Source organism: Lineus longissimus, chromosome 6 (genome assembly GCF_910592395.1).
Source record: "Lineus longissimus chromosome 6, tnLinLong1.2, whole genome shotgun sequence".
NCBI classification, from domain to species: Eukaryota; Metazoa; Nemertea; class Pilidiophora; order Heteronemertea; family Lineidae; genus Lineus; species Lineus longissimus.
In genome coordinates this window covers 10,040,113-10,052,582 of record NC_088313.1, presented here as the reverse complement: position 1 = coordinate 10,052,582, position 12,470 = coordinate 10,040,113, and the positions used below count along the sequence as shown (strand labels likewise).

The 12,470-nt window shown below is 40.4% G+C and overlaps 1 protein-coding gene and 1 pseudogene across 1 annotated transcript; both read left to right on the top strand.

Annotated features, from left to right (window-relative positions):
* Positions 1-6,747: 6,747 nt before the first annotated feature.
* Positions 6,748-8,582, top strand: LOC135489401 (uncharacterized). Its single transcript, XM_064774745.1, has 4 exons — positions 6,748-6,903; positions 7,461-7,770; positions 8,021-8,298; positions 8,502-8,582. Exons 1-4 carry the CDS (start codon positions 6,792-6,794, stop codon positions 8,570-8,572), a joined length of 771 nt encoding a protein of 256 aa, XP_064630815.1. The 5' UTR covers positions 6,748-6,791; the 3' UTR covers positions 8,573-8,582.
* Positions 8,582-11,931, top strand: LOC135489402 (uncharacterized; annotated as a pseudogene).
* Positions 11,932-12,470: the final 539 nt, after the last annotated feature.

Below are 12,470 nucleotides of genomic sequence, written 5' to 3'. Positions count from 1 at the left end.
TATTTCTGATTACTGTAGAACATAGAAAAATCGCGTGCAGGATATTTTCGCGTATTTCGCGAGTAGGCTATGCTCGCAAATGTATCTTCTGCCGCGAAAATATATCGTTTTCAGCAAGAATTCAATGTAATTGTTGAAATATGTTTCCATATGTATTTCATCCAGCCCTGTGACCGACTCATCTTACTAAACCATATATAAAGAGCTGATTAATTAGAGGTCGTGTAGCCCTTAGCATTTAGCGGGAAGGTGTAAACTGCTGATGAAAATGCTGATGCGGCTTTCTAAGTTTGGTGAAATGACATTTCTTTATTTTTAAATATTTATCAATGAAATTGCGGCATGTTCTACAATACAACCATTTAACCCCTTGCCTCCCTAGAGGGGATGATATATCTTCGCTATATTTTGTCTCGCGTATACCTTGCAGGGACGATATATCGTCCCTATACTAATGCATTAGTATAGAACTCGCGGTACACGTTAGACACTATTGTACGGTGTATTCGTGTCCCTGGTGATCTGCAGAATACTTTATTTAGTTTCATTCATAGTTTGCAGAGGACGCTGCAGTTTGATTGTCGCTTGTGAAGCGTCAAAGTACACGAACTGATTAGCATATAAATTAATTTTATGTTGTATCATTCGATCAATCAGTAATAGACAATAGCAAAAAGTTATCAATCAAGTTACGTTGATCATTTACAGCTTGTAACTGCTTCCCTTACAATGCCAATTGATAGCCAAGGTGATCAGCTTTACACAAATGTGTGGTTTTATTAATCAAGGATGCATAATGAAGGAGCTACAATATCTTAAAGTATTTGTACGTTATTTTGCATAAAACTGGGAAAAAATCTCGGTACATAGCGTTACATAGGCCTCGGGAGCCAAAGGGTTAATGAGGTGGTAAAAAGGAAAAGGGAAAAACTGTATATGAATGAGTGTTTTGATCTAAGAGTGGAGCGCATTTTTTAAAGTTTTCGAGGTGGGACGATCGGCTTTTAGATTCTGCTTACAGGTCGCAATACTCGCAGATGATCAAAGTATTTGTTCCAAATTTGATATTTCTAACAAGTTTGATATTTCTAACAAGTCCAAGTCATATTCTGTCACAAATAACTTTTTATTTGAATGACAATGACAATATCATCGAGTTTTAGGCCAAAATATTTGCAACTCTCTCAACTATTTTGTTGATCCAAGATGGCGGATATTCTATCAGAGAGATCAGCATTTTCATCAGCAGTTTACACCTTCCCGCAATTAGCACGTATCATAATTACACCTTAAACTCGAATTCCCCACCTCTTCAAATGCTTTTGCCTAATTAATCCCGTGTTCTATATGATTAATTCCCCATGCATTGAGACCGGTGTAATGTTTTTGAGTGCTTCTGTTTTTGAGTGTTTCCCCTCATTGTTTGGGAACGCTCAAAAATAGATTGACGAGTATTTCTGTGTATCCCCCCTATTGAAAAGTCATGGTCTCTCTAGCTGCCTATTGTTTGGAAACACTGAAACATGGGGAACAACCACATATGTTACACCGGGTGTGATATGAGTAAGAATGTATTATGTAGACACGTACACTGCAGCACTGATTCATTGATTCACTCGCACCAACCCAAGCGGTTATGGTTGTCTCACCCAAACCTCTGTGGTGAAAACAAGGCTATATACATTATCCGCTATGAAAATGAAATATTCTCACTCGGGTGTTTTAGAATATAATACTGTTACCTCATCAATCTGTTTGTTAAAACAAGGATACCATGGAGTCATTGTCCTTTTTAGTGTACATATATTTAGCTTATTCATTTTAACATCGTTAAAAACACGTTAGATTGTTGGCTTTTAGCGTCACTCATATTATATTGGATATAAAGAAATATAAATATTTCAGAGACATTAATGGTTCATTTTTCACTAACCTGTCTCCTGTCTCCTCCGTCTTGCTGAATGAGTACGTATTCTCGCAAGTATGGGTCGTTTGGGGAGCGGAGTAGCTAACGGCATTGGGGCAATCTCCGTAATAGATATTGTCACTTCCACCTGGAACATAATTTATTATTATCCATGATGAAAGCGCCAGTGACGTCAACAGTCAGCTAATATTCACCATATACATAAGTTTGTCAATTTGACAAACTTACTTCGTTTCAGGACCTATATGTAACATTCTTTAAGATTGAAATTTTAAAACTTTCGAAGCGATGATGGTCGATGGTGACTGATCAGGTTGGTTGGGCTTAAACTTACCAAACAGCACAAGTCAACGGTGACTGATCAGGTTGGTCGAGTCATGCGCAAATCCCAGTTCGAAAATCCAGATATTAACGATTAGGATCTTAGTCAGTTCCGTGTAGCTGGCACATGTACTTTGTAAAAAGTTGCCTGTAAGTTTCATAGTTAAGATCCAGATCTTCACTCAGAATCATACAATAATCTTCGAATTTGCATACACATGTACACGGAATACAATAAGATCTTAGCAAATAATATTCTCTGGATATGCAACCTGGATAAATGCCCAAGCTCGGAGGTCTATTCAGCGGAACCTGCAAAACTAGCTTTAGTCAACTGACCAATTGAGTGCGTACACTGACAAATCTCACAGGTAAGTCATAACTGCAACATTTTTTTGTCAACTGGTTCGAGAGTTTGGTCCCCAGCCAGCAGTTATACATATAATCAAGCGACTAACGATGAATAACCTTAAATTCCGCTTCGATCAGGTTGGGGTTAGTATTTTCAAACACGATACGGAAAGCCACATGAGTTTTCCATAAAAGAATAAATAAATATTTTATAAAATGTATACACGTCAGCATGTACGAATTAAATGCCGCGAAGCACATCAGGGACTTGTGACCTGTTTCATAAAGCCTAATAAAGTGCCTTAAGCCCTAATGCTAGGATAAAGTCACTCCTTAAAGGAAGAACGCGTTTCATAAACGTGCCTTTAAAATATCTAGGTTAATGTTACCATTAAGAGTGTTTCAGGTAGTGGTTTTATCCTGTCTTTATTTTATTCGGTTCCTTTGTATGGTGTACCTCATTGGTGAAAAAAAAAAAAACCCGAACGCAGAGTGATTTATTGTGTTGAGATTCGTAATACATGGTCGGGCCGTGGCAAAATGTGTCAATTTCAGTGTCTTTGGTTCTATACACTATACGGATGCCCTTTCGACATACGAAACTTCCTTTCAATGCATTAACTCTGTGCCGGGGACATGGCCAAGAGACAGCGATCTCGCAATTGGACTGATACTGAATTTAATGTTTTAGTGGACTTCTACTCAGAACTCAATTACAAGCTGGCGAATATGATTGCCGTTCACATCCATGTCTCGAGGAGGAAAGTCATCATCCCCTGCGTCATCATTAGAGTCCTCGTCATCATCGTCATCATCATCTGAATCTTCCACTAAGGGCAATCTATCCCGGACAGCAATGTTGTGGAGCAGGCAGCAGGACTGAATAATAATGCTTGCCTTTTCTGGTGTGTATTGAATCTCCTTGCGGAGGCATCTGAACCGTTGCAAGAGGTGGCAGAAGCCACCTCTTGCAAGGTTACCCCCGAGTCTCCCAACATCCAACCATTCGGTGGATTGTTTTCAAATGCCTGGCCAAGGGCTGAACTGTGGAGAACGAAGGCGTTATGAGACCCTCCTGGAAAACGTGCCACACAGTTATTTATGATCATATCCCAATCACAAACTTGCATGAGGTGTCCTTTCCGATTGATATACACGTTTTCGTTGATGTGAGGCTTGCGTATACGACAATGGGTCCCATCGATCGATCCAATTACTCTTGGAAAACCCGTGTTATCAAAACATTTGGTTTTGACCTTCTGAAGGTCCCTCTCGAAGTGAACGTGTTGGTCAATGCGTGCTGCAAACTCGGATGACACAGCGCCAATACACCTCGATGTTGTCGCAATGCTCACATGGTGAATATCACCGATACTAGATTGTTCATGCCAAGTTGCGAAATATCGTAATGCTATACACACTTGCAATGATACTGGGAGGGCGTCATTTCTCTGAGTAGGATGCTCCAACTCCTCCGACAGCTGACGACAAAAATCGAAACATATATTCTTCGGGAAACGATATTTCTTGATGAATAAATCATCTCTCATGGAATCCAGCGGATTGAATCGATCCCTGAATACCCGTTCTCGTCGAAGATTTCGCCTATTCTGTTCCTGAATCAAGCGCAACATGATTCCACGTTTACCCTGGACGAAGTCCTCGCGACTAAAGGAACTCTAGACTACCTTCAGGTTTAAAGGAACCGAATAAAATAAAGACAGGATAAAACCACAACCTGAATCACTCTTAATGATAACATTACCTAGATATTTTAAAGGCACGTTTATGAAACGCGTTCTTCCTTTAAAGCGAACTGGAACCGCCGAGCCAGTTCGTATGACCTCGTTTTCATTTCCCGCGTATCGGGTGATCAGAACGAGGCATGAATGAAACATGGCGCCTAGCTGTCAATCATTGAGTGACGTCACTACTATGGAATTTACTACGAAAACTCATGAATGAAAGATCGCATGACTCACGTGATTCTCACATGATTCTCAATGATAACAAATTGAACTGCGCATGCTCGGGCACTGGGGGCGGAGCTACAAATTTGAACTCGAATATGAAGTTGGAAGTTCGACTTTCTCGGGCGGTGAAAGTCGAAAAGTTGAATAAATCGCTCGGCGGTTCCAGTTCGCTTTAAGGAGTGACTTTATCCTAGCATTAGGACTAAAGGCACTTTATTAGGCTTTATGAAACAGGTCCCAGGTCATTTATTTCTGGGTTCCCTAGCGTATGCAGATGGGTATACGGTAAAAAAGGTACAGGAAAAAAAGGTACGGAAATAAAGGTACAGGAAATAAAAGTACAGGAAATAAACGTACTGGAAATAAAGGTACCGGAAAAAAAGGTACCGGAAAAAAGGTACAGAAAATGGCATTAGTAGGTAAAAAAGGTACACAATTTTTTTTAGAATATTATTCTCTACAACTGGTTCAGACTCGGCCTATGTCTTAATCTTTTCTTGTCCATTTTTCTTCTTCTGTGACTAAGGTGGTGCCTTAAAATAGTTTAATACATTGCGGACAATTTTGTTACGAAATGAATTTGAGGAAAATTCATGGAAGAAGTTGCCCAACAGGGGAGCTGACTTTTTTTTGGTAATAACTACATTCACGTTTTTTTTAAATTTTAAAACACTAGTATTCTTATCAGGGGCGGATCCAGGATCTTGGGAATGGGGGGGGGGGGGGGGGGGGGCACCTGGCATCCTACCTGGCATTTCACATTAAGATTCTCGTCAATTTCCATAAATAGCTTGTGTTTTGTCTTAAATCTAATAATTTGTCTGTTAAGATCTAATTGGCCAGGCATATTTTTTAATTGGGTTCAGCTCTATGATGAATGTTAATTTATAATTGCAATTTAATTTGAACACTGGTACATTTATCAGTTGACCCTTTTCTTGAGGGAATTGTCCTATAATCTTTACAATCATCATGATCTTGATAGCCGTGTTTTCACTATTGAAAACCATAACGGTATACTGGAAATTTGATATACCTATTTCTAAGGCCTATGCAATGCCTACGCTACAAATAAAGTTAAAGTTATGAATAATAAAAGAGAGAATTCAAAAAATATTCAAAAACAAAAATTGTGTACCTTTTTTACCTATTTATGCCATTTTATGTACCTATTTTACCGTACCTATTTTACCCGTACCTATTTTACTGGATACCCTTTGGTACGGGTAAAACAGGTACGGTAAAATAGGTACGAGGTAAATTAGGTACCGGTAAAGTAGGTACAGGTAAATTAGGTATGGGTAAATTAGGTATGGGTAAAATAGGTACTAGGTAAAATAGGTACTGGGTAAAATAGGTACACAAAAAAGAGAAACTAGGTAATATAAAGGTATGATCATATATTTTTATCATGATTCTTTTATTTCTGATTTTATCAATGCTTATTGAAAGAGTTCTCTTAATGATTACTTTTTACTTTTTATGGGAAAAAATCATGCACTTTAGATAAGTTTAAGTAAGTTCAATAGATTAATGCATTTTCATTTAACTGTGCCAAGTTTGTGCTGTAACTCAGAGGTCGTCAGACCTGCTCCATCGAAATGAGGCGGAAGTCGCACATGTAGATTTTGTGCTACACAATGCTAAAGTCAGCTGATGTACATTTTATCAGTTTTGCGTTTTTCATCTTTTCCAATACTTTAATCCTTTAACTTTCAGCTAGCAGCGGTCATTTCACCCAAAACAAACTCTAAAGATGTTTTAGATTGAGTTTATGAACAGATACCTGCTAAAACTGCCTAAGGTTTCCTAAAAAAATAGCAGAAAACGAGCCACAAACTTCCCGTCTTTCACGGCTATCGATCGTAGCCAACGTGGCCTTATAATATATGTCTGTAAAGGTTGTGACGTCAGCCTGTCAGTCACTGCTTCCTTGGGTTTATCAATTAAACATTCAACCAATGACAGTTGATCAAACAAGCATAAACAACCCGCCCCTTGTTGCCGTGATGGAGCCGAAGCGAGAAGTAACACAGCACCTGATTGGTGAAAAGTTTTCACGCATGCGCAGAAGTCTCTTCGCGCACGCGCAGTAGCTGTTTTAGCGGTTCCGGTTCTCATTGTTTGGAACGCAAGTTTAGAAGTTGTACATGGTTTGCCTTTTTAATTGTGAAATATCGCGTTATTATCAAGTTTTTGTTCATGAGTCTTGTGCAGTTATGAGTGGAGATGATGTTGATGCGGGCGATATCGCTCGGATGCTAAATAATGCCCACCAAATGGGTTTTGGAGGCACTGATATTGCGGACGTTCTGCAGGATTATTTCACTGGTGAGTGTAGTGTATCAAGCTATGCCTATGGCCTATGATGCATTGTATGTCAACATTGTACACAACAGCCTGCTTTCTTGTTTGTTGTCATAATTCAGGGCCTAATATCTTTGGGAACGAGTTTAGAATCCCCGATCACACCCCAAAAAAAGGTCATCGGTTGACTAACCAAGCACCACTGTTCAATGGATTTATAGTTGAATGCGATCAAACTGCGTCATTTCCGATCGGGGATTCTAAAGTTTAGCCTCTCTTTGAACCGGAGATGGGCTTGCCTGTTTCTGCATCTGTGATAATCAGATATCCACTGCTTTTGGCTTTTAGCTGTTAAACTAAGTTAAGGTTATAGGCCTACTTCACAGTACTTGTGCTACCTAAATATCAAGTAGATGTATCATCATCATGGTAAAGTGTTGGCCATCATGCCCAGGCCCAAGGGCTAATTCATTAATATCAGGCTACAGGTCATGCCCAAATTTTCTTCATACACATTTTTAATACAGAGAAGTGTTCGTGTCACTCATTTCATGAACTCAATGTTTCTTTTTTACTTTCAGATCCAGCACCAGACTCTGACGACACCCCTGATGAAAGTGATGATGATGTAGCACCTGCAGAGGCCTTCGAACCAGACGATGATCTCAGTGCTGAAAGTGAGCCAGAGCAAGAGACAGAAGCTGAAGCTCCAGACATTTCAGTTGGAGCAGTGGATGAAGTCGCAATAAAAGTGAAGGCGGCAGCAACTCTGGCCGAAAACGAGCTTGACTTTGTTGCAGTCCCAGACAGGAAGAACCACTGTCGCTGTCAGCTCTTCAGTGGTGATCGTTGCATCAACCAGTTCACAGAAAATGAACAAAATGAAATCAGGTATGCTTCAATCTTACATGACAATATTTTTCTCAGTGTTAGCTGCTTTTCTTTCAGGCTCTTTTGTACATTCTGACATGCACTGGTGGGGTTTGCCACCCCCTCAGGTAAAAGAAAATCTAATTTTTAGAATTTAGCCAACCTTTTCATAAGAATTACTGGGGTCTGTTGGTCCTTGACATTATGATGCTTGCTTATGATTATTATGACTGTGATCTAATGTTTCGATCTTTTTCACTTCTACTTCTAGAATGAAAATGAGAGAGCTATCGCCATTTGAAAAAGACTTGATTCTCCTTGGTATGATCTGCATGAGCCTTAATGATTCAGCCACTACTGAGAAGTCAAAGAAGAAAGCTGGTTCCCAAACAGTACGCACCAACACACGGATTCGCTCGTTCTTTGTCGGCCACAAGCGCATCTGCCGTGATACATTCTTCTTCCTCATGGAAACTTGTAAGAATGTCCTCACCCGATTGAAGAAGCACTATGAACAGAAAGGTCTTATGCCAACTGAGAAACATGCAGGTTAGTTTTAGAATAATTCAGCTTGTTATTACAGTATGAAGATTCTGGTTTCCATGACTTATCAAGGAATGATACAATAGTATGGATACAGCTCAATGACATGTGTTTATACCAGTTCTTGCTCTCTGGGTTTTCATTGACCATGAAGTAAACACATAAAATATGAAACATTCCTCTAAAAAGATTTTGCACTAATTTTTCAGGTGGGAGAAGTAATATCAAGCATGCCCTTAAAAGCTTGAAGACATCGAAGCAGTGGTTGGGTTTCTACTAAACTTTGCGGAAGACCATCACTGTAATACTGCCAGGACGGATCCCAGGCTTCAAAAGGGATGATGTGAAAGTGTTACCGAGCAATTACTCGAAGTCTTCTCTATGGCGAATCTACCGAGAGGAAGCTACTTCAGAGGCGGTCAGTCATCATGCTGTTGGTTGTTCTACCTTCCGGAAACTCTGGGCTCAACTCGTACCATACATTGTTATCGCCAAACCAGCTTCAGATCTATGTTGGGTCTGCCAGATGAATAATACACTCATTCTAAAAAATGTAAGTTCTTTTCTTTGGATGTATTCTTTTTTTCAGATGTATGTTTGAATATGGGAATATACAGTGGAACCCCGGTTGGCGACCACCCCGCTAACGCGACCACCCCGCTAACGCGACCACAATTCTCCGGTCCCGAATGGTTTCCTCTCTAATTACCATTAAGAGACCCCCGCTAAGACGACCACCCCGGTACCCCGACCGCGACCACTGGCTTGGCCGGTCCCAAACTGAAAATCAACCCCGCTAACCCGACCACCAGGACTAATTGCCGTAATCGGTCGCGACCGCGGCATAGTAATTAGCACCTCGCTGCCAAGCTTTGTTGAGACGGGGACAATGGCCATGGGAATACATATGAAAACAAAAAATACAATGTGATTTTGCAGGTATGATCAATTGTATAAGTGTAAATGAATAAATAAACTTTCTTTTTCTAACGTTTTCATGGTTTGTTTTCATCACTGAGCCAGTTCAGTACCAGACATGCGCACTCAGCAGCAGCAAAATCATGTGATTTGCGTGATTTGCACATGAACGTATAATAAACGGCGGGTAGTTTGAAGACCACACTTATGACAATAACAAGCTTGCGAGACGTTTGAATGTTTTATGATATGGAGAACTTGGTTGATTTACTACAGTATCATTTTACGTTTCTTTAAATATTTTGACTGAAAATAGATTTGATTAAAACTGTAGCATTACTCAACTCATCATTCACGTGGAATCATACGACAAGTTTACTTCAATCGTCACAAACAGTCGGGTACATGGAGGATGATTCACCAAATTGCCCGCAAATGCGTCACGTCGGGCAGATAATGAAACTTTGTGGATAAAATGAGTTACAAAATTACCTTTTCTAACTCATTCTGAGAATGTAACATGTAATTTTATCGACGAACTGTTCTTGCGAGGCATGATAACAAAACTTTGGAGCGTGCATCATCTCAATCAGGCAGCGTTGCTATGGTAGTACAGCGTACACACGCCATGCAGTCGGCAATTTTGGCGGGAAAAATAATCATGTATTTCGTCTGGGATTCCCAACCCCGGTAACGCGACCACCCCGGTAACACGACCACTCCGACCACGGTCCCATGAGTGGTCGTGTTACCGGGGTTCCACTGTACATTCAAATACAGTGGCTACAATTAAACCGGGGCTACAATTACCCCAATTTACCTTACACAACTCTATAGGCTTTACCAAAAAAAGGCTTTTGTTTATAATTATTTTCATTTGTTTTTCTTTCAGGTGAACACAGATGAAGAAGCAAAGAGTCAATTGCTGAGAAAACAAGAGGATCACCTGTTCAATGCGACGGCTGAAAGGTCCTTCTACCGGGAACAGTGTGAGGCATCCAAACAAACAGCAAAGGATTTGGGCATCACTACGCTGGAGAAGTCACCTCCAAACTCAAGAGGAGTCGAGTTTCATTACGCATTCGACTATGCACAGCAGGTGCATTATCCCGCGGACCCCCAGCAACCTGGTCCTATCTACTTCAAGACCCCACGCAAATGCCAAGTCTTCGGTGTTCACGCAGAAGGTTTACCTGAACAGATTAACTATACGATCGACGAAGCTGTGTCTAGTGGAAATGGAGCTAATGCTGTGATTAGCCTTGTACATCATTTTCTTGAGAATTACAGCATTGGTGAGAAACATCTGCAGCTAAGCGCAGATAACTGTTCGGGGCAAAATAAAAACAATGCAATGATTCAGTACTTGTGTTGGAGGACCCTTACTGGACACAATGACACGGTGCACCTTCATTTCATGTTAGCAGGCCACACCAAATTTTCGCCTGATTGGTGTTTCGGCTTGTTTAAGCGCACCTTCAGAAGGAAGTTCTGTTCATCATTGGCGTTGAGGCTGTGGAAGTATCTACAACAAAGGGCATCAATCGGGCACAACTAGTTGGTGATGAAAACAATAACACTCTTGTCCCCACCTATGACTGGACACAGTACTTAAAGCCATCATTCAGAGCATTCCAGGGGATCAAATCGTATCAGCACTTTAGTTTCAAGGCCGACTCCCCTGGAATTCTTCACTACAGGCAGTATGCGGGATCAGAGGAGAGGACCTTCAACCTCATGAAGGGAGATTTGCCGGCTACCCCATTGCCAGTTGTTCAGCCTAAGGGACTTGATTTTGCAAGACGGAAATACTTGTTCGATGAGATCCGTGAGTTCTGTCGTCCTGGTACTGAGGATCTCGTCTGTCCAGCAGTGGATGATGAATTGCCTGCAGCTCCAGTCCATGTTGCAGAGGAAACAGCAACTGTTGTGACAAATGAACCTGCCAGGCGAAAGGGCAAGCAGCCGAAAAGGAAGAAGAAAGTCTAGGATCATTGGACTGTTTGTGATGATAATGTTTGGCCTCACTTGACTTTCAGCCGGGGGGGGGAGAGACAGCTGAGAATGAGAGGAGCAGAATTGGGTTCATGATAATGTCAGATAGAATGTCAAATTTGAAATCAGTTGGTTTCGGAGGGTTATTGTTGAGAAAAAGTGGAATTCTCAAATCTCACCCATTATTTCAAAAATCCAATATGGCCGCCATTTCACGAATCTCTGTATCTCTTCCTTCATCCAGATGTAAATACATGTATACAGGTTGATTTTAACTTTGAAAGCTCATCTCATGTACACCATGTGGTTAAAAACATTGGTTTAAGGAAATGTGTGTCTCAACACCTTTGCCCCCCTGACCCCGCCCGGGTGGGGGCAGGGGACCCGGGTGGGGGGGGGCACATAAAGTTCAGAAGTGTTAGCATCACACCCTCCTGCACTCATGCCACCAAGAATCTGCCAATGGTTTACTGTAAAAATGTAAATTTATAGGCAAGCAGTTCATTTGAAAAGGCACAGGTTTTACCTAAAAAGCTGTTTTTTCGATATTTTGATGAATCTCACAAAAAGTCGATTTTCCCCAAAAAATTGGGTTTGGTCATGGTAAGATGCAATGATATATAAAAGTTTATGATGCATAGAATACCCTGTCAAAAAATTGTTGGTGTACCTTGATAAATAATGCTGGTTGCTAAGTAGTTTTGAAATACATACATCACAAATTAAGCAAGATTTTTGTCTCTCTTTTTCTCAAATAAAGAGGTCTGAAATAATGCACCTTTCCCAAACTTCAAAATGCGATTTCTTGGCCATTTATTGACCGATTTTTAAAAAGATTGCAGTTTTGGAAAGGTTTCTTTACATGCTATTGGAATATGCAGAGAACTCCACCTTTTGAAATTGACCCAAAAGCCTCATTTCGATGGAGCAGGTCACATTTGTGTAAAAATAAATACATTAAACTATATTTTATTAAACTATATAGTTTCATTAAACTATATTTTGCCTTCGTTGTTACCACTTGTCGTTGTCACCCGAACTCTCAATTCAACATATAAAAAAACCCAGGAACCCAACCAGGAAACCTTAAAAGCCATACGATCATTAAAGAAGAACGCTTCCCCTCTGTTATTTTTGATGAGACATAGAAAATATTGAGGCCATACCAAGCTGTTGGAAACCATACAAAAGCAGAAAAAAAGCAGGTGCACTCTTGCTGTTCTACCAGACAAATCTATTTTTCTAACAACAATCAATCATAGTTA

Coding starts and splice junctions, on each gene's coding strand:
- LOC135489401 (XM_064774745.1), top strand. CDS start 6,792: ATGAGTGGAGATGATGTTGATGCGGGCGATATCGCTCGGATGCTAAAT. Junction 6,904..7,460: donor TCTGCAGGATTATTTCACTG/GTGAGTGTAGTG, acceptor TTTTACTTTCAG/ATCCAGCACCAGACTCTGAC. Junction 8,299..8,501: donor GCCAACTGAGAAACATGCAG/GTTAGTTTTAGA, acceptor CTAATTTTTCAG/GTGGGAGAAGTAATATCAAG.